This window comes from Solanum pennellii, chromosome 2 (assembly GCF_001406875.1).
Source record: "Solanum pennellii chromosome 2, SPENNV200".
NCBI classification, from domain to species: domain Eukaryota; kingdom Viridiplantae; phylum Streptophyta; class Magnoliopsida; order Solanales; family Solanaceae; genus Solanum; species Solanum pennellii.
Window position 1 is genome coordinate 57,785,554 of NC_028638.1, and position 27,408 is coordinate 57,812,961.

The 27,408-nt window shown below is 35.0% G+C and overlaps 4 protein-coding genes across 4 annotated transcripts; 2 read left to right on the forward strand and 2 right to left on the reverse strand.

Annotated features, from left to right (window-relative positions):
• Window positions 1-4,144: 4,144 nt before the first annotated feature.
• LOC107009431 (premnaspirodiene oxygenase-like) lies at window positions 4,145-6,347 on the reverse strand. The gene is made up of 2 exons (XM_015208768.2): window positions 5,331-6,347; window positions 4,145-5,052 (listed from the first exon to the last, which is right to left on the reverse strand). Exons 1-2 carry the CDS (start codon window positions 6,222-6,224, stop codon window positions 4,435-4,437), a joined length of 1,512 nt encoding a protein of 503 aa, XP_015064254.1. The 5' UTR covers window positions 6,225-6,347; the 3' UTR covers window positions 4,145-4,434.
• Window positions 6,348-7,930: 1,583 nt separating this feature from the next.
• Window positions 7,931-14,788, forward strand: LOC107008846 (probable amino-acid acetyltransferase NAGS1, chloroplastic). Its single transcript, XM_015208040.2, has 10 exons — window positions 7,931-8,508; window positions 8,613-8,700; window positions 9,197-9,402; window positions 9,570-9,721; window positions 10,558-10,978; window positions 11,485-11,582; window positions 12,146-12,257; window positions 12,367-12,526; window positions 12,962-13,034; window positions 14,203-14,788. The coding sequence occupies exons 1-10, from the start codon at window positions 8,185-8,187 to the stop codon at window positions 14,351-14,353; spliced, it is 1,785 nt and encodes a 594-aa protein (XP_015063526.1). The 5' UTR covers window positions 7,931-8,184; the 3' UTR covers window positions 14,354-14,788.
• A 507-nt stretch (window positions 14,789-15,295) lies between these two features.
• Window positions 15,296-20,240, reverse strand: LOC107008721 (NADH dehydrogenase [ubiquinone] iron-sulfur protein 4, mitochondrial). The gene is made up of 5 exons (XM_015207866.1): window positions 19,971-20,240; window positions 18,970-19,058; window positions 16,921-17,050; window positions 16,121-16,150; window positions 15,296-15,644 (listed from the first exon to the last, which is right to left on the reverse strand). The coding sequence occupies exons 1-5, from the start codon at window positions 20,133-20,135 to the stop codon at window positions 15,588-15,590; spliced, it is 471 nt and encodes a 156-aa protein (XP_015063352.1). The 5' UTR covers window positions 20,136-20,240; the 3' UTR covers window positions 15,296-15,587.
• Window positions 20,241-22,117: 1,877 nt separating this feature from the next.
• LOC107008863 (putative F-box protein At1g49610) lies at window positions 22,118-27,286 on the forward strand. The gene is made up of 4 exons (XM_015208065.2): window positions 22,118-22,374; window positions 22,919-23,998; window positions 25,890-26,057; window positions 26,668-27,286. The coding sequence occupies exons 2-4, from the start codon at window positions 22,961-22,963 to the stop codon at window positions 27,040-27,042; spliced, it is 1,581 nt and encodes a 526-aa protein (XP_015063551.1). The 5' UTR covers window positions 22,118-22,374; window positions 22,919-22,960; the 3' UTR covers window positions 27,043-27,286.
• The last annotated feature ends 122 nt before the right edge of the window (window positions 27,287-27,408 follow it).

Here is a 27,408-nt window from a genome sequence, read left to right on the forward strand (position 1 = left end):
CTTACTGTTCTTACCTTACCTATAATTATCATTTCGCAAAATACTTGCAAATTAAGCTGTTAACTTGAAGAGTAAATTCCTGATGGTCATTCAACTTATATTGGTCAAAATCAAATGAAAATTAACTAAATTAGCGGCAAATAATAGCGACTATAGACTTTATATTACATAATTTTAGGGGTTATGATTTGATATTCACTCTAAAAAAGATTTCATCTAACTCATCTTTTTTTGTTGGGAATTAAACACACAACACACACAAATAATCTAGAGAAAAGAGAAATGGAACACAAACGGGACACACAAGAATTTAACGTGGTTAGGTTTCCCTACTCCACGACTGTAACAGGAGGATTTTATTTCACTTGTGCTACTCTGAATTACAAATACAAGGATCATATTTATAGGAAAACCAAATGGTTAACCTAGGGTTTCAGTAATGGGTCGGGCCGGCTCACAAGCCTCCACAAAGCCCAACAATCTCCCACTTGGAGGCTTGAAGAATTTCAACTGTCATCCACTTAGAACACTTGTATGTCTAGTAATCTTTTTCAACTCTCTCCTGCTACAGCGGCCTTCTCATCAGTCAACTGAAAGGCCCGTTGAAGCTCCCCGAAGCTTCAACACATCAGTCACGGCTGAAACTGCCCTTGACTCGTCCTCGGTCCCTACCGGCTCCCACTTGAGACACGAACTGCCGGATCCTAGAACTCCCTGAGAACAAACACTCTCCATACTCAGCAAGAAATTTTCTGGAGACGTATCAACAGCTGGAATACTGGTTCTCTTGACCCACTGTCTTCTAGGAGCCTTGGCTGAAGCACGGCCGGTGCTCCCACTGCCACGAACGCCTCTGACTGGTCTTCCTGAACCTTTCCTTGCTCGTTCATCCTGAATCTGACCTGTGGCTCTGGGTTTCTTTCTTGCAAAGACAACCTTCTTCTGCCCACGAGATTCTGTGAACCGGACTTTGTTTTTCTTCTGAACTGGGACGGTCACTCCCTCAGACGGTAATCCGACAATATACAACGATCCTCTTTTTGTTCCACGAGCCATGACAAGATTGCCCCTCACGACCTTCCACTGCCCATTTCCGAACTTCACATGATGTCCCTGTTCATCCAACTGCCTAACAGAAATCAAACTTTTCGTCAAGCTTGGAACAACTCTGACATCCTTCAAGGTCCAGAAACCGACTGGCGTCTTCAGCACCATGTCACCCATGCCCGTAACATCAAGAGCTCTATCGTCTGCAAGCCTTACCTTTCCAAAGTCTCCAATAACCAGATTCTGCAATGCTTCACTGCTGTGGGTAGCGTGAAAAGAAGCACCAGAATCCATGACCCAGGAATCCACATTGCTCTCCGCGCAACAGATAAACAAATCCTCGTTGACGCTGTCTTCTGCAATGTTGACTTGTTTGTCTTTCTGGCATTGATTCCTGAAATGCCCCACCTCCTTGCAGTTCCAACATGTTACACCTGAGCCATCCCGAGCCTTTGACTGACTCCTTCTTCGGTTCCTGCTCCCACTACCTCTGTTATTTCCTCTGCCTCTGACGACGTTTAGCATATCACCTGATGATTCTCCAGAACTCCTTCTTCTGACATCCTCGCCAAGAACGAGATCACGAATCTTCTCAAAGGTGAATCCATTAGGTCCCACTGAACTGGCAACTGCTGTAACCGTTCCGGACCAACTGTCAGGCAATGATGATAACAGTAGTAAAGCTTGAACTTCATCATCGAACTTAATGCCAACTGACAAAAGTCTGGCTAAGATCGAATTCAATGAGTTGATGTGCTCGGTAACTGAACTGCCTTCCTTCATCTTTGTGTTCACCAACTCTCTAATCAGAAAAATTTTGTTTGCTGCAGATGGCTTCTCGTACATGTTAGACAAGGCTTCCAAGATGCCTTTCGCTGTCTTCTCCTTAAGAATGTTGAACGCAACATTCTTGGTCAACGAGAGTCGGATAACTGACATAGCTTTCCGATCCAAAACTGCCCACTCTGCATCAGACAATTTTCCTTGCTTGTCACCCAACACTACGTCCAAATCTTTCTGAACCAGCAAATCTTCAATCTGCATCTTCCACCAACTGAAATCTGTACCATCGAACTTCTCAATTCGGAACTTCCCATCTTCTGCCATCTCAAAGGACTTCGGCAATTCCCTTAACGGCGTCTACAGACAGCGGGCGGCGATTTGGACGATGCTCACGATCTGGACGCTCGCGGCTGGATCTGAGGCTCCTCGACGCGGCGGCCACTGGAACGGCGCGACGGACAGCACACGGACGACGGCTGTTCGCACCCTGCGCGGTTCTCCTAGCCGGCTGCTGCTTGAGGTTACCCACACGGTAACGGCGGCTACTCCTCCCTGCACACAGTTCTTCACACAAGAACCCTAGGTGACAATTTCTCACAGTTTGTGTTACAATGTTGTTGAAACCTCGCTCTGATACCAATTGTTGGGAATTAAACACACAACACACACAAATAATCTAGAGAAAAGAGAAACGGAACACAAACGGGACACACAAGAATTTAACGTGGTTCGGTTTCCCTACTCCACGACTGTAACAGGAGGATTTTATTTCACTTGTGCTACTCTGAATTACAAATACAAGGATCATATTTATAGGAAAACCAAATGGTTAACCTAGGGTTTCAGTAATGGGTCGGGCCGGCTCACAAGCCTCCACAAAGCCCAACATTTTTATGGACCACAACATCTCCCAAGTACAATATATATATATAAAGTTCCAGCATTTGCATAACACCAACACATAGTTGTAACTTGCTTCTATTCGTTATTACAGAACGAGATGCGATCACAAGCTATAAAACAAAAAAAATTAAAAATGACTGCTAATCCCACCCTTCACTTTTACTCATCCTTAATGAATTTTGCTCAAAGTATTACTGCAATTAATATATAGTCTTAAGCTTATAAAAATAATTAATTAATATTAATAAAAACATTTAAAAAAATTATGTTGAAAGTAGCAACAAATGGTATCAAACACACTGCACACGTGCTAACATCCAACTTGACTGATTTGTAATTTTGTAAGTATTAACAAAGCAAAGTGCATCTAGCAATAATTTCTACGCAAATAACAGATAAGTAGTGGATTTGTAATAATACACAGAACACATCACATTTTCTAGAGTTTCTTTTTTCTATTTCAACCATCATTAATATTAATTCAAATATACCTAATTTATATCTAACAGTACACATACTACACTCTCTTTTTTAATTTGAAAATAAGATTTAGAAAACTAATCCCACCATGGTAGAATTTAAATAATTACTAGTATTAGGTTAAAAATCAAGGGAGTAATATTTTCGGATAAAAATAAGAAACGGGTTATTGTAAAAATTTGAGGGTGTTCAAATTTTTTTCATCATCTTCAATTCATCCTCAAGTTCCATCTTATCATCAACAAAAATAGAGGAGAAGGGGCAGAGCTTAGGGTTTTAAGGGATCGTTTGGTAGCTGGTTTGGAGGTAAATTACATTAATTAATATTGCAAGAAATTGTGAGTTCTAACTTATATTCCTATTTAACACAATGTATGTGTTGATTTACACTCTGGTAAATTTGGAACTACTATTATTTTAGAATTATATTGAATCGTTTGTGTCTCAATTAATAGAAAGTGAAGTTACAGGAAATTGAGTTCTCCTTTCCTTCTTTAATTTGGACCATGGATTTAGTCATCTCATTCAGAAATGACCCATAGTTGTGCTGCATTTTCTCTTAGAGACCTAACTTCTGCTCTTAACATTTGATTCTACTACTGATTTTCCAGCTTGTATGTGAGAGTATTGAAATTCTTTGTCAACTTTCACAAGTTACCTAAACTACGATTTCTTGTTGAGTTTGGGTCGAGTATTCTATTGGCATATGTCGGGTTCAGTATTTTCGAGTTCAGTGTATATCAGTTCCTCTAACTTCATTAATTGTTTTCTTCCTTCTGTTGAATAAAATGGTTGATTTCAAGAAAATGGTGTTAAAAATTATTTTGACCTTTACACAATATTTGATTGTTCAATTCCAATATTTTGATCTACTTCTGCTATACAGTTAGCCTCGAACAGCAGTTAAATTCACCAGTTGTAGAACATGTTATTAAAATGTAAAAGCCTTTTTTACTAACAATGGTAGCATTGCCCAGTACACAGAGACTTGTTCAGAAACTACTTCAACATTAATTTTCCTGTAGACAACTTATTATCTTATTATCGTTTGATTTAGCACATACAGTGAGTGGGCAGAGACTAGACAAGAGATTTTTTCTTCTGTTTGGGCATATTACTATGAAATATTAAGAAATGTGGACACTTGGGTGGGCTGCTTTCATTTTGCTAAAGTGAATAACAGAGAAAAAAAGAATTAGAAGAAACCTTATTTCATGTGCATTAGGATTTGGAAATATGAGGTTTTGCAACCAAGTACAAGGCATTCTTCCTTCCAACTGTTGCACCAAAAGTCTCTGTCATGTCAAGGTCACTTGCTTCAATTCCATCAGGGAGTTCCCAGTCGAAATGAAATAGTAATTTGGCAAGTGGAAGTTCGACATTCGCAATTCCAAATAATGACCCTGGACATATCCTTCTGCCACCTCCAAATGGTATGTACTCAAGATTAGTCCCTATGAAATCCAAGTCTAAATCTTGGAATCTTTCTGGTTCAAAGCATTCAGCATTTTTCCAGTGTTCTGGATGTCTACCTATTGCCCATGCATTGATGATGACTTTGGTTTTTGCAGGTATGTCATAGCCACCAATTTCACATTTTTCTATAGCTTCTCTTGGTAGTAACAACGGTAATGGTGGATGCATTCGTAGTGTCTCTTTGATAACCATTTTTATATAATCTATCTTTTGAATTTCCGATTCTGTAATTTTACTTTTCCCTTTGAAAACCTCTCTCACCTCAGCTTGTGCTTTTTCCATCACTTGTGGATTCTTCATCATTTCTGAAATAGCCCACTCTAAAACTGTCGATGATGTGTCTGTTCCCCCTATGAACATTTCCTGAATGTGTACAGCCATATGACAAACTTTTAGTTCAAACGAATTGAGCTGATAAAGTTAGTCACTCAGTAGTATTAGGCAAAATGATAAAAACATCTTCTCTATGCTCTATGATAATATCAAGCATTCAATTTTAAAGTAATAGTTCTCATGTATAATTTCCTTCTAGTTAGCAGATACTTTTCTGTGTGATTGAGTTGACACAAACATAATATGATGTTCCAAAAAGTGTTAACTTGCAAACAACTAAAACACGGCTTAAGGTTGAAAGAACATACCAAAATGACAGATTTGAGAGTGTTTCTTGATATGGGGATTTCTAAATCACCACTTTCTTGAACCCTAAGTAGAACATCAACCAAATCTTCCTTATACAGCATGTTACTGCTCATATCTCTCTTGATTTCCTTGTGCTCTTGTATTATATCCTCAAAGATTTTATCAACCTTTTGGTGTACTTTCTCAAGTGCAGGCTTGACTCCACTTAATGAGTGGAAAATTTTCAAGGAAGGAAATAAATCTGGTATATCAAAACCTCCTGATAGCTCTGTAATTGTTTTCATAGCTTTAATAAACTCATCTTTGTGTTTGCATTTCTTACCAAAGGCTGCCCTGGCAGTTATGTTATTCGTCATCGAGAATATCATTTCACTAATATCAATAGGAACTTGTGGCTGTATCAATGAAATTGCTTCAATAAGATTATCAACTTCCTCTTCCCTTATTGACTCAAATGATTGAACGCGCTTTGCACTTAAAAGCTCCAAGACACATACTTTTCTAAGCTGTCTCCAGTTAGCCCCATAAGGAGAGAATGAAAGGGTAGGGCTGTTGTTGCTTAGAATCTGTACAGAAAGAAGTTGTGGCCTATTAGCAAAGATTAAGTCATGAGTCTTCAGTACCTCTTTTGCCACTTGTGGTGATGATACTATAACAGCTGAAACTTCACCAAGTTGTAGGTGCATCATGGGACCATATTTGTTTGACAAATTCTTGAAAGTATGGTGAGGCAATGAGCTAGATAATTGATGCAAATTCCCAATAAATGGAAGTCTTCTAGGACCTGGAGGGAGTTTATACTGAATCTTGGGTTTTTTCCATAGCTTCAGAGCTATGGCTACAAAGAGAAGGAAGGCAATAAGCATAGCAAAATTGGAGTGTTGAATCTCCATTACCACAGTAGAAGATCTAGAGTATCAGCTGTCCCTTTTTGCTGTTGAGTTGACTGCTTTATTTTCTTCATTGACTGACAAAACTTCTGATTGGACCGTTTTTCTCTTAATTTATCACAAAAAAAATTAAAAAAAATTGCATGAACACACATCATGACTTTATCTGCCGTTCACAAAGTGTTGACCAGACCTTGTTAAACATAATTTTTTTTGTCCCGCGAGTTATTTTGGGGAAAAATTCAAAAAAGCCTTTTAATTTATTAGAAATGATTCAAAAATGTACTCCTTTCCCTTATTGATTTAGAAATGCCTTTAATGTTTTCCTTTAGGTTTAAAAATGTCCTTTAATTAACAGAAAATATGATATGAAATTGTACTAAAAAAGTGGCCACTTTTCATTGGTACACAATTTTTTTACCAAATAAAAAGACCCACCCAACCCAAACCTAACCCGTTTTCATATGGACACTTAATTTTGATACTTGCTTTCTGGCAAAAGTTAAGAGGTAAATCATCAGCAAAGTAAATCACTTCAACTTTGACTTCGACGTTTTGGAGGGTTCTTTTCATTCTTAGATTACATTGGAAATACATTTTGAATCTTGGAGTCATCAATTCAAAATTCACTTTTTTATTTTTGAAACGTTAAGGATATTTCTAAACCAATAGATGAAAGGAGGACATTTTTAAACCATCTTTAATAGGTTAAGGGCATTTTAAAGCCTTTTCCTATTGTAGGTAATAGTTATTTATATTTTTGAATGGCTTACAGAAACAAGAATTGAGGAATCTTTTGTAATGATTAATGCAAAAGAGGATCTTTCAAGTTTCAAATGTCATACTATAGTGAGTATTTTTTTAAAAAAGGAACTCTCCTAATACATGTAAATTGTAATAGTACGAATGTTGAAAATGAATGTCTCTACATAGCCTGGTGCAACTTAATTATTCGATTAACATAGATTTTTGTCAGAATGCAGTCCACCAATAGCATAATCTATGGCTTTTATGTAACTTAATTTCCATCAGGCCATTTGGTTATGGATCAAAGCTTTTCCATAAATAAAGTTCAATTACGAATTAATAAAGGTGTCTATCTATAAATAAAAAAGTAATTTAAAAGTAAAAAGTGATCTTTGTACTTAGAAATACTTTTTACAATGTGTTTGGATCATTGTTATCCATGTATTGTATTGTATTGTTAATATATCTATAATATTTGTTTTATTTGTTACTAAAAATGTATTGCATTGTATTGTTAAATTTAGTTGTTACATAACAATGAAAACCCCTATTTTATAGAACAATCAATTTGGTGTGTTTCCATTGTTACTTAATTTCTTTTTTCAATTATATATTTACATAATATTCTAAAATACTATTTTACTCTTTATCTTAATTATTTGAATCTAGTCAAATCTCTCATCCTAAAATAATTAGAATATTTTAATAAATTTATAAATTATAATATAGTACGATACAATCAAACTAAACAATTAAAATGTTATTAAACAACAACAAACAATATAATCTAGTCAGACATTATACCTATCATACAATACATTATAATAAAGTACTATATAATATAATATATTATGAAATAATTAATAATAATGATTCAAACAAAAAGTAAAAAAAAAAATTATCAGGCTTACATCAATTCGTTTAATATGAACTACATAGCCATGTAATTCTCATTTATTTGATGTTTTAGAAGGCTAGGTAGATGATATTTAGAAAAAAATAGGGCTGCCGACTGACGGCCAAAGTTATTATTGAACATATGCACCAGTCAAACATATACGTGGCGAGTCGTTAGTTACCGGTACAAATTCTTCCAACTCCACCTACCCCCAACGCCACCCCATTCACCAGGCAGCTGCCATAGCCCGCTGCCGTCAAAAAGCCCACTACGGTATCGGAGTTCGGCGTGCATTTGCTTGCTCAAACCTGAGCGACCATGGCTGCTTTGTGTGGCAACAGTATTTGGACTCCTCAAGCTCGAAATTGTTTTCAGCGGGGAATAACTAGTTCTAATTCGTTAAAGTTTTTACCTTTTCCATTTAGTTGTTGTAAGAGATTGTGGGGTAGGTCATTGAAGTGCAGGGTTTTGGGGGAAACGGACGATGTGGGATTTGAAGTGAGTAGTGCCATAAAAGACGATCTATTTGTTGGTTTTTTCAGAGAAGCATGGCCTTATTTTCTTGCACATCGAGGAAGCACGTTTGTAGTTTTAATCTCAGCTGAAATTGTTGATAGCCCTCATTTGGATCATCTTCTCATGGTATGATTGTCTTCTTTTTTCTTTTCTTGTTACTTAATTTCATTTTAATTGTCAGAGGTGCTGTTTGTTAGCTTTAGATAATCTTTTCTGCTGAATTATTGCAGGATATCTCCCTTCTTCATGGTCTGGGAATCAAATTTGTTCTTGTGCCAGGAACTCATGTTCAGATTGACCGGCTTCTGACTGAAAGGGGTGAGTGAAATTCTGATATATTCTATTTTTATGTTATTTCTTGTTATGGACAATATAAATGATTTTTTCTCTATTTCTGATACTGAGAGCAGGTATTTGTTAGTATTACTGTTTCAAATAAATATGTTATTCCTCTTGCTGCTAACAGTTTTAGCATCAGTTAGATACCTATATATCAGAATTTATGATTTCATTCTCATTGTCTCAGAATGATTTTCTTTTCTAAAGATGCTAATGAAGTAATGTTGATTAGGACCAGTGGGGTTAAGTAAGTATGCACTTCTGTGTTCTCCTTTAGGCGATGTTATATGCGTCATTTGTATTTCAGAATAAATAAAAGTTGTAAAGGAACTCTACAGCTTTAATGTTAAATGGCATCTACTTTTATTTTTGATTACTATATCTTCTTTTCTTTTGTTTCCAAATACTGATTTCATTTATCTTCTTACAAGAATATTCTAAGAAGCAAGCGATTTTTGTAACTTCTATTTAACAGGAAGTGAGGCCAAGTATGTAGGCCGCTACAGAATTACAGACCCTGATTCACTCGAGGCAGCTATGGATACATCTGGAAGAATTCGTCTTATGATAGAGGCAAAGTTGTCACCTGGCCCTTCATTGACTGGTGTCCGCCGACATGGAGATAATAGTCGCTGGCATGATAGTGTTGGTGTTGCCAGTGGTAATTTTCTATCAGCGAAGGTGCAAATTTGTCACCCACTGCCTGTTCATCTGTTCATTTTTGCTTTCTTTCCAAAACCTACATAAAGTGCCACCTACTCGCTTTACTAGATGTATAATCATTTTGGAGGTTTAAGTTTTATCATATCTTCCATTGTAATGGTGATTTCATTCCAATTTGCTGGCAGAAAAGAGGAGTTGTCGAAGGAATTGATTATGCTTCAACTGGTGAAGTAAAGAAGATAGATGTTTCTCGAATTCGCGAGAGGCTTGATCAGGATTCCATAGTGCTATTGAGCAATCTTGGTTATTCCAGCTCTGGAGAAGTATTAAACTGCAAGTATGCTATATGACTTTTGATAGGTATTTTTGTTGTTGATTTGCATAAACTGGTGCTGCATAATGTTTACATAATCTGTTACCTCAAACGATAAATGCAGTCCAGACAGCTAGATACTAAAGTTTAATGATTTGCTTCCAGCATCTATTTCAATCAAACTTGTATTTGACATGTCTGTGCTACTCTAACTTATCTAAAATCACTTTGTTACTGTTTAGCTGTTTGACAAGTACTCAAGGGATTTTGTGAAACACATTCACTTGTAAGTTGCAAACCTTAAAGTATCCACGTGCATTTAGATACAATTAAAGAAATCTAGAATTTTCACAAGGAAAGTTTATTCTTAACCTTCTGCTCTATGTTTTATTCCTTCTATTCAAGTTAGTAGTCTTCCTATCTATGGATATGTATAGGACAAATAAACTTTCATCTATATGAAGGGTGGCATTGCTGGTATTCATTTCATTGAAAGTTAACTTATTTGATGACTTCAAGATACTACAAAATACACTTGGTAAGAGAAAAAGAACTTACTACGGTAAGCTTGTCTGAAGCCACACCTGGTCAGTAGTCAGTTTTATGTCGCTTCAACTCATGTATCATTCACTTCTATCCTGTAGAGAGATCAGATAATTCATTATGCCACTGGGAGGTGGTTTTTAGGTTTATATTGTATATGTAGATAGCAATTGCTAGTTGATCAGGCTAAATAGTTCTCAGTTTAAAATTTAAAGGTTTGACATGTGCTCTGTTGTTCATGCAACTGTAGCTACTCTTACCTATTTTATTTTTCTTTGAGTTGTTAAGACTGATGATATGATCGTTCAAAATTGAAGCACATACGAAGTTGCAACGGCTTGTGCCTTAGCTCTAGGAGCAGAAAAACTAATTTGTATCATAGACGGCCCAATTCTTGATGAGTCGAGCCGTCTCATTCGTTTCTTAACTCTTCAAGATGCTGATATGCTGGTCCGCAGACGAGCTGAGCAAAGTGAGACTGCTGCTAATTATGTAAAAGCTGTTAGTCAGGAGGACTTCAATCGTTTAGGTTACCATGGTTCCAATGGATCGCTCCCTTCCCAAAATGGCGATGTTTATAGCCAAAGATATAATCCGACATTTCAGAATGGCATTGGTTTTGACAATGGAAATGGGCTTTGGTCTAGTGAACAAGGTTTTGCCATTGGAGGACAAGAGAAACTAAGCCGATCAAATGGTTATCTCTCAGAATTAGCTGCTGCTGCTTTTGTTTGCCGAGTAAGTTCCTGATAACACAATCAAATTATTTTTTACCATGCTTATCTTCGTAATGCTAACCTGTTACTGATGAGTCTTGAAGATACAAAGGAAGTTTACAGATTATCTTGTAAAATCGCATCTCTTTGTTATTAATAATTTTTTTTTGGGGTTCCCACCCGGTGTCTGGAGCCCACATTGTAGCACCGACTAAATTCCGATCGCGCATTGCAGGGCCCATTCAGGGGTATCGCTCCCAACAAGACTTTCTCCATACCCAGGGCTCAAACCCGAGACCTCTGGTTAAGGCCGATATGTGTGTTTCATGGATAGACAACTCGTTATTTTTACGCTAGTGATTGACATTGTGCAGAATATTATAAATATCCACTCTCCTAGTGTTCTTCCATCTTAATTGCTTTAAATGTGGAATTTTTCATTATTAAGAATATTGTCACCTCACTTATTAGCGTGATATCTTTTTCTTGTTGAAACTTATTCAAAGAATATATTTCTATTTCCATCAGGGAGGTGTTCAAAGAGTGCACCTGCTGGATGGCACTATTGGTGGAGTTTTATTAAAGGAATTGTTCCAAAGAGATGGAGTTGGGACAATGGTTGCTAGGTATTATGAATATTCTGAAGAATATTAGTTGTGATTACTGTTTCAAAATCTGTTAATTCAATTGCCAAATTTGGATCGATAGTTCTAGATTCGTCAGACTAATCCTCCTTTGCTTTATGCTTAAAATACGACGGTTGGAAGCATAGAGTGCATGTAGAAAACCATGTTATTACTTGGTCCAATTTCTCTGTCAAAAATTGCTTAAATCTCTAAGAGTTGGAAACTTATCGGAATATACAACTATTGTGCTATTGTTCAATCTGATTTGGACACTTATGCTTCATACTTATCAGGAATTTCTGTACAACTCAAAGATCCGGTCATCATCAATAAATAGGTTCAGAAGTTAATGAAATGTTTAACCAGCTCTCTTATCTTTCCAAATGAAACTATCCTCCTTTTACCTTTGATCAGCAGTATCTTAAAAACTGCACGACCAGTGAGAACCAGGATGTTATCATGACATTGAATATCAATACCCTCCAAAGTTTCCAGGATGTTAAATCTTAGTTTATGCTTATGTTAATCCCATCAGCTAATATGTGCATGAATCTGTGGTCCAGCGATCTTTATGAAGGAGCACGGATGGCCAGGGTGTCAGATGTTCCTGGAATAAAGCAGTTGTTACAACCGCTGGAAGAGTCTGGAACATTGATCAGAAGAACTGAGGAAGAGGTTACACCTAATGCTTGTCATTGTTCAAATTTATCTAGTCAGCTTCTGTTTTATCTTTGTTGGCTTATGTTTCTTTAACCATAATCTTTCATTGTTTAACTTGTTCTAGCTGGTGAAAGCACTGCAGTCATTCATTATTGTGGAGAGAGAGGGTCATATTATAGCATGTGCAGCTCTCTTCCCTTACTTTGAAGAAAAATGTGGGGAGGTTGCTGCTATTGCTGTTTCTCCTGATTGTCGTGGCCAAGGACAGGGAGACAAGTTACTCGGTATGGTGACACTTTTCTCATAATAGAACCATTTATTCTTCCACATTGAAGACATATGAGCACCTTCGAGGATATTTTATTTCCTATTTAATCCATATTGGAATTGCAAGCACATTAGCAAGAGAGTACTAGTATGTGTGTCCCAAGGACCACCGCCTGGTCCATTATGGAATGAACTTATAACCATGAAATCTGACTCGATTATCAGATTATGAGCCTTTTGTGGCAAGCTTTTAGAAATTGCTAATATAGAGATACTTTTGTCAAAATAGCTCTTCAGAGAATTATTTTTGGAGAGAAGCAGTTTGTCTTTGGCTAATTCATTTGAGAAGTACTTCCTATCGTATTTGATAAATGGATATTTGGACGATCTTTTTTAATAGTGATTTTGAGCATCCGTATTCACCAATAACTTTGTATTCCAAAATTTTGCAGATTATATTGAAAAGAAAGCATCTTCTCTTGGATTGCAAATGCTCTTCCTTCTAACAACTCGCACAGCTGATTGGTACTCTCCTCTCACATTTCTACCTTTTATTCCCATGGCATTCAGTAGTTTACTGATAGTACCATACAATTCTACTTTCAATTAAGCAAGTGAACATAGTTTGTCCAAGTAGAGGTTTGGACACTTAACTAATTGACAATCGCCCAATGACAGCTTAGAGTAATGTAAATAAAACAAAATTTGTGATATTTGAGCTGAATTTGAGTATGTTTGACATCTTAACAAGAAGAAAAAAAGATTGAAAGACCATCATAGGTGTTTTAAATAAGACAGACACTTGCCTAAAAGAACAAAAAAATGTTTCTATTGATTTTGATTTACTACACATAATTATTTGGATTCACTCTACTGTTATTTATTTAGGGTGCATGGACACTTTAAACAGCGCAACATATGTGTTAGGCAACTACTTGGAACTTTTGTTACATTTACAGCATATCTCCTATATTCCTCGTTCTTTTTTGCTCAGAAGTAAAAAAGTAGTTTTGGCTTCTTCATATATTCTTGTTGAGTCTTCATAAAGTGTGCTCAAAAGTCGCATCTCTTATAGACATTAATTGTCTGTTATTCATTATCCGAGAAGACAAGTGTACGTTTCTAAGATGGAAAAGAAATCAAAGTACACGGTGCTCATTGTTTAAATAAGAGGATAGCAATAATGTTGTTAAATCCAGACCTCTAAAGAAAAGAAAAACATGAACACTTGATTGATGCAAAAAGCTAACACAGGTCAGACCAAGAGGAGAAGAAGAGAGCTGGCTGTAACTTGATTTCGCTTCGAATGCTTAGAAAAGTCAAAAAGGCATTTAAGTGTCCTTCAACTGATCAGCGAGCTTATTGGTCATGATAACTTGATATTCACATGTTATGCAGTTTTATATTCGAGAGATCAGTCCCAGCTTGCTAATCCATAAATTTTGAATATTTTTTTTTTCTGTCTACCTCTTGCATCAATTAAGTTACTGATCAAAGTTCTTCATTTTATTTGTTCATATCTTCATATACAAGGTTTGTGGTTGCAAGACTTAGATAATGAGTATTTCTTCAATAAATGAACGTCGGATGAATCGTATTTACCTTCCTCAACGTTACTAAAGGTGGAAAAACCACCTTCTTAATTCTTTAAGCGAGTCCAATATTTCATTGATGCCAAGATTATTTGTCACAGGTTTGTGAGGCGTGGCTTTTCTGAATGTTCCATTGATCATATACCAGAGCAAAGAAGGAAAAAGATCAACCTCGCCCGTAGATCAAAGTATTACATGAAGAAGCTGCTACCCGATAAAAGTGGTATACGTATCGATTGCACCTTCGCGTAGGAATTGAAGGTTTTTCATCTGTCTCTGTACTAGCTCTGCAACAAGCTCGTATTTAGTCAACCAGAAAATCAACCAATTGTTCCTGACAACTCAAGTCATATATAGGGGGAGATTAATCTTTGTTGTTACTGCCTGCTATTCTCTTTTGCGGTAGGTTTGGAAGACCTATTTTGATCGACGATGTATGCTTATACGGACACCCCTTTGTTATCTTTTCTTTGTGGGTTCTTGGTCAAAATGTTTCAAAAAACAAGTTTTTAAATGAGGAGAAATTCTTGGTAGAAGTAGGAAAAATAAGTTTCATAAATATTATTCTAAATTCATTGGCTTCAACCCCTCCAACCCTTTATCATTCTAGCCCCACTACTAACCTTATTCCATCTAATAGTGTTTTGTTAGATTATGTATGAATTCAATGAGAATAATCTTTTTTTTTTTTGTTATGTATCAAACACTAGAAAATAAAGAAGAGATTCACTTAATTTTCAAGAATACATTTTTATTTATGCCGAAAAAAACATTTTTCTTCTTACTGGACAGTGGACGCACGCTCATAGTGCTTGGAATCTTGGTTAAAGCTCTAAATTTTGGGTCGTATTCAATTCAAACGAATAATTAACTAATAAGTTTCGAGGGCTTTCTTCAATTCTTCACACTTAAATTTTCCCCTGGTATTTTCACAAGATTTCAACGTGTATGCTTCGATAAATAAAAAAAGTGTAATCAACAATTCTATATTTTTGGAAAATAGAAGATAAGCACTCTTTTTTTTCTCTCTTTTTGATATTGTCATTCACCAGTCAAGCCTTCTGATCGATATGAGAAGAATAGTTAAAAACTAGTTTGAATTCGTCTCTATCTAGAGCGTCATATGACTGGTACACTAGAAGAGGTGTGGTTTCCTGTACTTGAACAAGAAACAAACCCAACCAACAATCACAGTTCGTAAGTATTTTGACACGCTAATTTCTTTTGGAGAGAAAAACAAGGCTACAAGTAATTTGACACACCACAATGTCCTACAAGTACAGAAACACCCGGAAATTGCTTCATAAAGGTTTTAAGACATTGCATGTACTTGTGGATTTTTCACAAGTTTGATTTATTAAATCCTTCAAGAAGGAAATCTGCCCAACTTTAGAGAAGGTAAAAAAAAAAAAAGAAAAAAGAATGCAGGGCATTAGGTAGAACATCCACATGCACCTCAAGTACTTGAATTGAAGTAGAAAATAAATTATTCTGCTGCCTTGGGAGGTCCCTTCCACTTAAAGTTTTCCGCATATGACTTGATCTGCAAAACACATGGCAGGTTATAAAGAAAGTTAAACACAGATAACTGAAGGCCCTTGTGTTAGGTTTTTGTTGTGTGTGCGTTCAATGAATATATACTATCCTTTGAGCCAGTCAATAATTAAATTATTTATAAAAACTTTAAAGTGCTTGTAGTTTAAAAGTTTTGATCAGTTCCTTTGCGACAGCATTACATCAAACTAGAATGTTTCTTGCCTTGGTATATCTGCAGATATGAGAGGAACTTGGAATAGTGTGTGATGGAAAGGTCCTTTTAAAAAATCAGGAAAACAATCTAGGCTTTTAAACCGGTAAAGGTGGCACCAAAAAATTCATAAGGTGATAGTATCTCCCTATACTGTGTCTACAGACAGCTACTTCAACTTCCTAAGCAAACAAGGGAACATGAGTTTTCACAATCCCAAGAGGAAATAAACTAGCCTAGATGTCTAAATCAGATTTACAGTATAGACTGACCTTTAACAATGGTGTGTGTCGTTTCTTCACCTGCAGAACAAAAAAAAAAGGTGTACCACATAAGCATTTTGTTGAAACCAAACACGAAAGGTGATTCTGTTTATCTCTTAAAATAATATAAACCAGAATGTGTAGCTTAAAGCTTGATGCTTCCCACTTAATGGGATTTCATTGAGAATGTGTTACTGTTGTAAACTGCAAAATCTTGAATTTACATCTGGGTTTTTGGTTTTCTTGTTTGTGATATGAAACTTTAGTTGTTGTTTGTCTGTCTGTTAGAAAAACTGAGATTTGTCCCAACTTATCAATATTTTAATACAGTATTACCAAATTGAAGTCAGATTTGAATATGTGAGGCATTAAATGATTATTTCACAGCACATAACATGTCAGATTGAAAGGACATTGAGTTTGCATAGAGGATTAGAAGGCTTGAATGGTCAGAGTTTTTAGAGGAGCCAAAACCTAAAATAACATCCTAATTCATGCCTTTCCCTAACATGGAGTATTTCAAGAACCTGTTCATGATCGGGTGGAGAGGGGTCAAAGAGCTTTTAGGTGTCAAAACCGAAAATCCTGGACTTATTCAAACTTCCCAGATATGGAGAATTTAAAGACCTTTGATTATATCATGCAACAGGGAAGGGGGCTATCTCCACTCAACCCCCACCCTTCTTGGCCCATGCTTCTAGTATAAGTTTCTTTTGTTAATTCCAGAATACTTATAAGAAGTTGGAATTAACAAAGGTCATTCAGCTACCGAAAAACACAACAGGAGTTTAAGAAACTCAATTATGTACCGTATATTCCCAACCATGCTTTTCAGCGAATGCTTTTGCAGCTTCTTCACTCTCAAAACTGAGTGCTGAATCACCAACATTGGCATATGGATCCCCTGTGGATGTCCACCCCATCAATGGATTCTCCCATCTACATAAAGAGAAGAAAGACACATATGTCACCCTTATCATAAACTTGGTAATATCTATAAGCTAAAGAATTTAGTGTTAGAACAATAAATTGCAGCTAGCGGAGTAAATCAAGACAGCATATACAATTGATTAAGAAAAAGACAGGAATCTGAATGGCAGAATCCTATAAACAGGTAAAAGGAAATGGATTTTCGAACTTAATAGATGGAAATACTACAACTCTAGTGATGCCATGTCGCCAAACAATCCACCTTAAAAATAAACTTTTATTCCTCAAATCTTAAAGATACAGGGAATTGCAATAATTAGAACAAAATAGCTAATTTTCATACGTTGTCATCCAACTTCCAATTTATTGCACCAAAGTAATATAACTAACTGTAATAACATGAAAACTCCATTCGGCTAATATAGGATATACGTAGAATTTTTTTTTTTAAAAAAAAGCGAGAGATGCTAAAATCAGTGTGGAAACACAAGTAGGTTATCATTTCAGCAACTAATCTTACATAATATCCACGTGACACCACTTACAAGAATATAAATCCATTTTCAAACCTAAAAAATGATGGCTCACACAGTAAAGATGTCGGGTATTAAGTTGGATCGGAAAAAAATTGTTGTTCATTTAGGTAGCACCACGTAGATATTATCTAAGGGTTGAGTTGCTGACATGGTTGTACTTGTATAGAAATTTCATACAATTTAGCAACCTACTTGTGTTTTCTATGACAAGATTTTAGCATTATTATTGTTTTTTATTTAATGTGATATTTGCGCATAGTTAGAGTCATTTTCCATTACAAAAATTAATTTTATAGCTTTGGCGCACTAAATTTTTAGTTGGATTACCATCCATGAAATTACCCAGGATAAAATAGTTTGATCCGCATAGAGGAGAGCACAAAGCTTTTACCATGGCCATAAATTATGAGTGCTTCTCTCTCAGCATCTTCAGATATGAATACACATTTTTTTATCAACAATCAGCACTTTTTCTACTTAAGTAAACTCAAAGAAACACCGTCTGGCTAAGCTGAATTCAATGAATGGGGTTCATTCTCTATTGAAGTTTAAAGTTAATCAATAATTGATCTTTACAGCATAGGAAGAACTCTGGACTCCTATTAGTAATTTCTTTTATGAACCCGAGAGTTTTGGCTTTGTCAAAACCAATATACCTTCCTAATTACCTCCCTCCACGACCAAAAAACCCCATAATCAGATGCACCAACATTGTATTAAATGATACTCCCCAGTCCCATTTTATGTGGAACCCTTTCCACCCTTTCCTTTTTAGTCCGTCCCAAGAAGAGTGTCACCTTACTATAATTGGAAACAATTTAATTTTAAAATTCCCCTTTTACCTTAATGAAATATTTAAGGTCACACAAATGTTCTAAGATTGTTTTAGACCACAAGTTTCAAAAGTCTTTTTTTTCTTAAGCACCATGCCAAGTCAAACGGTGTCATATAAAATGGTTCAAAGGGAGTAGATGAAAAGGAAGACACCAATGTCCACATCTCTATAATTATATGAACCACTAGAGGAAAATAAGTTCACAATCTCTTTAACCTTCACGATTAAACACTGTATTCAATCACCAAACTACCTGTTGTGGTCCAAATTTCATAGTCAACATTGTATTTTGAGAATGACACCTAGGCACAATTAAAATTATAGTCTTTTAATGGGAAAAAAATTATAATCTGTACTTGCCAAAACTTTCTTTAAGGTTTTCTCTTTGTTTCTTCTTGTTTAGTTAAGGACGGAAGGATAAGGTAGATGAGTTTGTATATTGTAATTACTGTACAAAGTCCTGCAGGATTTTGTGCTGGCTAAAAATAGACTAATATTGGTGAACCATGATAACTTCTTAATAATGAAAAAAAAAAGGAAGATATCCAAAAACATACTTCTGGGTAGACATGAAATTGATTTTCCATCTGCCAACTTTTCCAGAGCCTTGTTGACTAGCAGTCCGAGCAGGTGAGAAAATCACAACCTGGTGAGCAAACATGATTAACTACCAAAAGGGGCATGGTGCATAAGATCTAATCCACTAACTGAGAGCAATTTTCCACATGAAGAGACAGAAAATATATGTACTAAAAGAAAGATTAGGATCATTTGGCACATTTAAACACTTCAAGAAATTTGAGAATATAAGAGTCCATTATAAGAAATTGAACAAGCCAATACATTTGTATATAACCAAAATTGAAAGAGAGGGCAAACCAACCATGCACATGAAAGGAAAAATATGGGATAAATAAAATAATAGACACGAACATAGAGAGAAATAAATGTGAATTATCTCTACTTTTTTGGTGTAAACAGCTTTGTATAGATGATATAGATCAGATTATAGATTTGATAGGAAATCTATATAACTAAATTTGTGCAGAAACGGATGAAAAACCTCCGTGGGGAAAAAGTTTGCATTAACCCAAGCTGGGGTCTGATATTAAGGCTTATCAATTCAAGCTCTAGAAGGTCCAAGTTCAACTTAATACTTGCCAAGCAGAAACTACTCCCTACCATGAAAACTTACAACCTTTTTCTTGTCACAAGTGTCTAAGCAGCTATGGTCTCTTCTACATCATTGCATAGGAGCGAGGAAGACAAAAGGAGGGCTAAAAAGGAATAGTCTTCGGATTAGAGGTAACATAAATTCTCAAAGGCAAAAATGAAAAGCAATCAATCAACTATATCAATCCCAAATCAATTGATTCCAACTATATGGATCCTCCATATCCATTTCCCAAATCATTTGCTAACCCTAAAGAGCGGAACCCATGGATCTGCTATAGAAGCCCTAATAAATTGGTAACCTACAATGAAGTTTTTCATACACCTAAATGACCTGATAAAATAACAGATATTAGCGAAGAGACATAAAGAAAGGAAATTATACCCTTCTACGAAGATGTTCATCTGGAATACCGGAGACCATACCGATCTCTCCGGGCTTGATTTCGACCAACGCTTCTGACGCAAATTGTCTACATATCGGCGTCACAGAAGATCGCCAGGCGGCTTGAGAGGAATGCGTCGCTAGTCGTCGGAGAGAGCTAGCCATTTGCCTGAGATGATAGAATCTGGCTGAAGTGATGAAGCCAGAAATTACTTTGCCCTTTGTATTTTTATTTTCACGGTGATATGGCGTATGTCTCGTATAAATTCACGCATATAATACTCTGCTAACATACGAGTATTTTGTACTCTGATGTATTTAGGCGAATAATTATATAATAACTTAATACTGCTCCAATGAGATACAAAAAATATTTAATTTTGATCCTAATATCAAATATAGATTTAATTTAAAAGAAAATTTTGGGAAGGGGAAATCAAAATCTATGGGTATCAAAAGAATATAAAAAATTAAATCCAACGGACTTTTATCACTTTTTCAATAATTGTAGATTTTTATTTAAGTGTATAATCGTTTCAAACAATTGAAATGATTTTGTTAATTTAAAAAAGTGATAATTTTTTGAATCGAATAACCTTTTATGTATGTAAATATATTTTATATATTAATAATATGTTAAACTTAATATATAAATATAACTTACATCTTAGATACACAAAACATGCAAGCACTCCTATTAAATATTTAAGATCAAACACTACGGTAACAAGATTTTATATTCTTGACATCTGATGAAGAAGTGAAGTATTTCTTCAAAAATATACCTGAAAAAAAATATTTAATAACAATATATTTTGAGTTGATACTTGAAAAGTAAGAAAAAAACGAAAACTAATCAAATCATACCGATACCGAAAAGAAACCAATATGATTGAGATGGCTTTAAGAAATCTAATCGTAAAACTAAAAATTAAGATGATATAATTTTTTAAAAAATAACCAACTGAACCGTCCTATTGACTCACGTATATGAACTAATTTAATTATTGAGACAAAAACTTCACTTAATTTGCTCACTTATTTGAATAATTGCAATTAAATTTTAAATAACAGCGATCTTTTACTTATGAGCTATGACCATAAAAATGATGTTATATTATCCATACTATTGCAAAGCACAAAATTCCAAGGCAGCTTAATAGATCAAACTTTTTATCCTTTATAAGAGTGTAGTGTGTTAAGATAAAATTATAATTAAAAGTTTATTATTGCGTTTTTTATTGAAAATCAAAATTTGTATAAATATAAAATATATAAAATTATCACTCACAAAATTGAATATAAAATATAAGTTCTGCTTAAATACATATTTAAACATTAAATATATGGTAATTTATTTTTTTTATGATTAAAAACTCAAATCGACTTCGTCCACTTTAAGTAATTCCACAAAATATTTTATTATCTCTCATTAATAACATGTATTATATAACTCTAATTATCAAGATTATACAAATTATTTTATTTTTCGTAAGTCAAGAGCAAAAGTTAATCAATTTTTCTTGTTTTGAAGCAACAATAGAAAAAAGGGCGTTTAATGCCAAAAAATAACAAAGATAAAAGCAACCTATTTTGTCTATTGTTTAGAGGTATGTTTGTCCTTTTTTCTCTCCCTTTTAACAATTTTTCATGACTAATTTTAAGATCATGTTTGACTTGTTTATTTTTTTGAAACACTTTTTATAATTGATTTTTCAAAAAGACACTTTTACGAAAGAAATGGTATTTGATTAATTCAATTGAAACATAATTTTGATAAAAAAATTGTATTTGGTTAATTTCTTTTGTAAGAATCAAATGACGAAAAAAAATAAGTATCAATGTATGTTTAATTTTAAAATTATTTTATAGGGAATACTAATTTTAAATATCTACAATAATTTTTTATTAAATTAAAATGTACGTATTAAAAATTTTGATCATTATTACTATGAATTAAATTAAAATTGATATAATATTAACATAATGATTTAAATATAATTAAAATATCAAGTAAAATAAATTTAAAAATCATTTCAAAAAATAAATCATTAAATAAAAAACAAATAAATATAAAAAAAAATAGTATTATAATAAAAATGTATACATGGATGAGATATTTTGGTCTGATACTGTGTGTCTTTTTTTATTATAAAAAGAATCAATTTTTTCTAGCTTTAGAAAAACGGCTGCTTCTACAGCACCTTGTTTTTTTCAAAGAAAATGGGCAGGCTCTTAATAAGAGGGGTGCGTTTGGCGGCAACTATATGAAACAATTTGGGGAGGCTCAATTATCATCACGAGTAAATTTTGGGTTCTAGGGTTTCAAATTTGATCATTCACCATTGTCGACGAAACACGATGGGTTAACTTCTGTTGAGAGGCGATTTATTCGTTCTTCCTGGTATGACTCCCTTCAATTTTTTACCCATATAATTTTAGGCTTCTGCTACTTTTATGTTTGAGTTAACTTGACAGATTTGTGATCAATTCAGTCTTAGGGCAATTCCATAGAGAAGAAAAATAGAAAGGGTTAGTTAGATGTTACTGATAAACTTAAAAAGAGCTCGAATTTTAAGAGTATAGAGTAGTTGATTTGTAAAATTCAGATGCGAACTTAGTATTTCTAGAACATGACGCACCACTAAAAATAATAAATAAAAAAATGTATTAATTGGTAATTGATTGATTCCTAGTGCTCTAGGTAATTAACTCAACATTCAATCAAGTGAACTGGGCTTCATGTGCCCCTTTTAAGGCTATAAATTTGCCACTGGTCAAACCAATGTAGATAGAGAAATGATAAATGGTCGGAGTAGGTACATGAGTAGTTTAGTATATAGGTCTCTCATTCTTGTAATGAGCATTTTTCCAGAGCAGGAATCAAGGAGTATCAGACTTTTGGTTAAGATCAAAATTTATTAATATTTGCTCTTTTCTCCGCGCAGGTACAGTAGTGGTTAAGCATATAGAGGTCTCTCATTCTTGCAATGAACTTGGAAAGGAAATGTAGTGTGACAACCATGGGCGACCAAGACCAATCTCCTAGCAGTTCTGGTGATGATGGACATTCTAAAGGCCAGATTCTTGAAAACCCACCTCAGGAAAAAGTGAACATTGAGACAGAAAGTGAAGAAACTGGCATTGATTGGATCAGCGAGCTACCTGACGCTCTAATTGTACAAATTCTCTCTCTATTGCCCATACAAGATGCTTTCAGAACATCTGTTCTCTCTAAACGTTGGCAATACCCCTGGACTTCTATAGACAACCTTATTTTTGACAACCGAAATACCAATTGGTCCAATAGAGAGAATGTGATTAATAAGTTCATTTCCTTCACAGACAATGTACTACCTCTCCTTTGCTGCTCTAATATTAAAAAGTTTTGTCTATATTTCCGATTTTGCCTTGTTGCTTCTTATAGTTCCAAAATTGACAAGTGGCTTGAAATTGTTTTGAAGAAAAAAGTGGAGGATCTTGACCTGGAAATATGGTATTATGATCAAAGCCCCTATGTCTTGCCACAAGTTCTCTGCAACAACTCATCCATTGTAAAATTTAATTGCGAGTTTTGCAGAATACCAGAAGAATGTGTACTAAACTGGACATCCCTGAAGAGTTTGACACTAACCTATTTGTTTCTTCGGGACGAACATGTTGAACAAATAGTAACAAATTGTCCTCAGTTGGAATCGTTGAAGCTATGTGAGTTTTGTGGTTTTCATCGCTTACATATAACTTCTCCAAAATGTAGGAGTCTGCAATTGATTGATCATGCCCATCCTGATGGAGATTGGGGTCCATTTGGAGGTGAATGTTCCTTCGAAGTAGTTGCCCCATATATTCAACATCTAAAGGTTTCGGGGCATTTTGATAATGTGGAAATTAGACTTGGGGACCTTTCATCTTTAGTCATTGCTGATCTTACTTTCTCTGTTGATATTGTATTTGACAATACCGTGGAACTTCTCTTGGCAAGTGTATGTTGTGCTAATGAGCTAATGATCCCATGCTGGTTTATCGAGGTAAGTTTTCAGCCAAAAACTCTCCAGTCTTTTTTATGCTGAATATGAATATAATACACATACATGTGTTGTGTCAGTGAGAACAATTTACAATACTTTTAAAAACCACATACCAAGAAATGTGTGTGCATTTAAAGTCAAATTATAATTAAGATAGACTAAACAAAGTCAGAATACTAAGGGGAAAAAAAAGAATGACACAGTAACAAAAAGAAAAAGATTCAATCTAGACAGCTCTGAATCTCCAGAAGAACTTAAACAATATAGAGAAAATTGAGAGCACGATGATGCAGGTGTAAAACTTGTCTCTGTAAGATGTATTGCTCTATAGTAAAACAGACGTAAAAAGGTAAAATTGAAATAAGATAGAAGGTCTACCTAATCTTGGAGTTTGATACCAAGGAAACACTTCTCTAGGCTAAAAGGCAAGTAATGGTAATACTCACTACATTAAGTAAATCATAGAGTGACTAGTTGAAGAATATTCTTTGAATAAGGAACTTTTTAGATGAGCCAAATGCACCCAAACAAATCAATAGCCAAATGGCCACTCGTTATTAGGATTGATGAGTGAGAAGGGACACTTGCATATATAGGTACTCTTTTGGTGCATTAATGAGTAATCACTCGTCGTTGGTGTCAAATCCTCTGTTGTCGCTGGCATAGGTCCCCACACTACTCAAATATCCCTGATTTGCTGTGAATGAAAAGGTAGTTCATATCCTCTATGAACCTCTCACATCATGAGCACCTACTACAGATGTTGACCCTCTTCTTTGGAGGTTCTCCTGGGTTAAACAAGCTCCTAAAGGCACCAGCCAGGTAAAGCAAAGATCTTTAAGCATCCTACTTCCAGGGGAGATTTGCTTTTCCAAATGCATTTCATAAGCCAAAATGTGCTACTGCCAGAAGATCTCCTAGATAGACTAATATTCTTTGATCTTGAAGTTACCTACTGTGTTTCCTTTCCACAAAAGAGATTCAGGACTGGAAGATAAAGGGGGGCAGCTATGCAACTTATATAAAAGTGAGGACACGGTTAAATTCACAATCATTTTTGCTGCACCAGAGACCAAAAATGCGGTCCTGTTCAGATCACATTTCTGAAATTGTAGCATCTTGTGTTTGTGCAATACTGTAAATATATGGATACTGCATCTTCGGTGGTGTTTGGACTAGCCAAACATCCTCCCAGAACTTGTCTCCTTCACATTTCCAACTTGAAGAGGTGATGGCGAAAAAATAATTTTTGTGGACTCTAATATGCCTCCATATACCATAGGGACTGTTGCTGGACCTGGTCAGTTATCCAAGGGATCAGGCATGCATTTTTACCATAACGACACCTCCAAAGTGCCTTCTCTTCATTACTACATCCTCATTACTACTTCTGCAGTGAGCTGTTGCTCTGCATCTTCAATTTCTCTACTCTTAAGTTCTCCCTGCCTTCAAATTTGTGGTGACTGATTTCCAGCTTACCAAGTGAAGGTTCTGTGTTCTCTCTCTCTCTCTTGCAGAAGCAATTCCTATGTAGTTTGTTTGTCCAACCTTTTTGTCACTGAAAACATGCAGTGGAGCAAAGAGATAGGGTATATGGAATATTATTCTGAACTTAAAACAGTTTTTGTTGGATGTTATCATCACACAGTAGCTTTGTAACTGAATTCCTTGTTAACTATGTTTGTTTTCTAATGTATTATAGAGACTATGGGGAAGTTCTGAGGCTAGAAAAAGATCAAACTAAGACCATAGAAACATTCTGTTGTCGGGTGAAGGGGTGTGAAGGGTGAAACTTTAACCCATGAGTTTGGGATGTTTTTAAGCCCTATAAAATTTGATATCGTGATACTTAATGTACTTACCTTCTACTCTGCTTCTCTCTCCCATTTAGATGATTTATGTGGCGGTGATAGAAAAGAAGAAAGATGTTCCATTGCTGATGCGGAAGTGCAAACGGTTGACGATAAATTCTTGGATTTCAAAAAATGCCATTCTCGGCATAGGTGTTCTCTTAAAGTCAACTCCTTATCTGGAGAATTTGACGATACTTCATGAAGAGGTATGTTTTCAATTGATTCTTGCTTTGAGATACCTTTTATATTATTTTTCACTCTTTAATTTTTTCCCTTGTGTTTGTTTCATTATCCTTTACATTTTCAATATCACGTTTTGAGGCATAATATAGCCTTGGATATCAAGCTGTTTTATGTATAGCGCCCTTTATTACTGAAATTGTTGCCCATCAGACCTACATTTTCTAATTTCTAAATATATGCGACCATAGTGTTGCTGCACTGAAGACTCTTCTTCCTTTTACAATGAGTTATTAGCTTCTTGCTTTTGTTTGGCATAAAATATTACATTCAATCGTCTATTGATCTCCAACGACATCAATGGGAAGTCTTCAACATTTTTAGTACTTTCCACTAAATTACTATCAGTGGTCTATCTCAATATAATTATACACCTTCTGACTAAAAAGTATTTTCATCTGTTTGTGTATTGTTTGACTACTATGTTGCTTATATGTCGTGTCAGATTCTCTTCTGTGTGTTGTTCTGCAATTTCAGTACCATAAAATTCCATTCTAAAATCCATACATTTACTCAAGTATGTTCTAGCTGTTACACTTACACTTAACCTGATTTGTGGTTCTTCTGTATCCGTAGGGAGATTTCTTTGTCTGGGATGAATACTTGGAAGAAGAAGTGTTTGATTGGTTAGGAGACAATTCCCTCTCCTTGCATGAGAACATATTCAAAGGCTCCTTGCAGAATTTGAAGCATGTTGAGGTGACTTCAAACTGTTGTAGTTGTCAACACAAAGCTGACGCAACAGAGCGCCTTTCAGAATTTTTGAAGTCCTTGCTTGAGCATGCAAAAAATCTTGAGAAACTGGTTATAGCGCCATGGCACAATGGATGCAATATCTCTTCAGCCAATATCTCAAAAGTGATTAAGAACTTGCTAGCTTTACCAAGAGCTTCTAATATTGCAGTTGTTTCCTTAGGATTGGTCTCCGGTTTTGACTTTTCAGGGGAGTAGAAACTTTTATATTGACCTTGTTTGTTCTAATATTTTGTTCAACTACTTTTGGAACTCTTACGTTTTTGTATGTCAGTGTAAAAAAATGTTGATCATCAAGTTACTGTGTAACTTAAAGAGGAGAAGCAATCTGCTATAATTGATCAAACTACTGTGATAGTATTCAAAGTTGTTTTGCATTATCAATGTATAATATGCCGTATGTTCTATTTGATATTCTTCCTTAATGAGAGTGTAATTTTAATGTTTGGATTACATATTGATGCTACTACACATTTACTACCATTAATAAATCATATTACTAGCTAAATATTTGATTATATCATATCAAAATTTGTTGATCCTCCAATGTTTGTTTGCACCTCC

Excerpts from the sequence above, each read along its gene's own strand:
- LOC107009431 (XM_015208768.2), bottom strand. The coding sequence starts at position 6,224 with ATGGAGATTCAACACTCCAATTTTGCTATGCTTATTGCCTTCCTTCTC. Across the intron at positions 5,053-5,330 it reads CTCTCAAATCTGTCATTTTG|GAAATGTTCATAGGGGGAAC; the intron begins GTATGTTCTTTC and ends GTACACATTCAG.
- LOC107008846 (XM_015208040.2), top strand. The coding sequence starts at position 8,185 with ATGGCTGCTTTGTGTGGCAACAGTATTTGGACTCCTCAAGCTCGAAAT. Across the intron at positions 9,722-10,557 it reads GGAGAAGTATTAAACTGCAA|CACATACGAAGTTGCAACGG; the intron begins GTATGCTATATG and ends TCAAAATTGAAG. Across the intron at positions 11,583-12,145 it reads GTTGGGACAATGGTTGCTAG|CGATCTTTATGAAGGAGCAC; the intron begins GTATTATGAATA and ends TCTGTGGTCCAG.
- LOC107008721 (XM_015207866.1), bottom strand. The coding sequence starts at position 20,135 with ATGGCTAGCTCTCTCCGACGACTAGCGACGCATTCCTCTCAAGCCGCC. Across the intron at positions 19,059-19,970 it reads ATGAACATCTTCGTAGAAGG|GTTGTGATTTTCTCACCTGC; the intron begins GTATAATTTCCT and ends TTTGCTCACCAG. Across the intron at positions 15,645-16,120 it reads GACACACACCATTGTTAAAG|ATCAAGTCATATGCGGAAAA; the intron begins GTCAGTCTATAC and ends TGTGTTTTGCAG.
- LOC107008863 (XM_015208065.2), top strand. The coding sequence starts at position 22,961 with ATGAACTTGGAAAGGAAATGTAGTGTGACAACCATGGGCGACCAAGAC. Across the intron at positions 23,999-25,889 it reads TCCCATGCTGGTTTATCGAG|ATGATTTATGTGGCGGTGAT; the intron begins GTAAGTTTTCAG and ends TCTCCCATTTAG. Across the intron at positions 26,058-26,667 it reads TGACGATACTTCATGAAGAG|GGAGATTTCTTTGTCTGGGA; the intron begins GTATGTTTTCAA and ends CTGTATCCGTAG.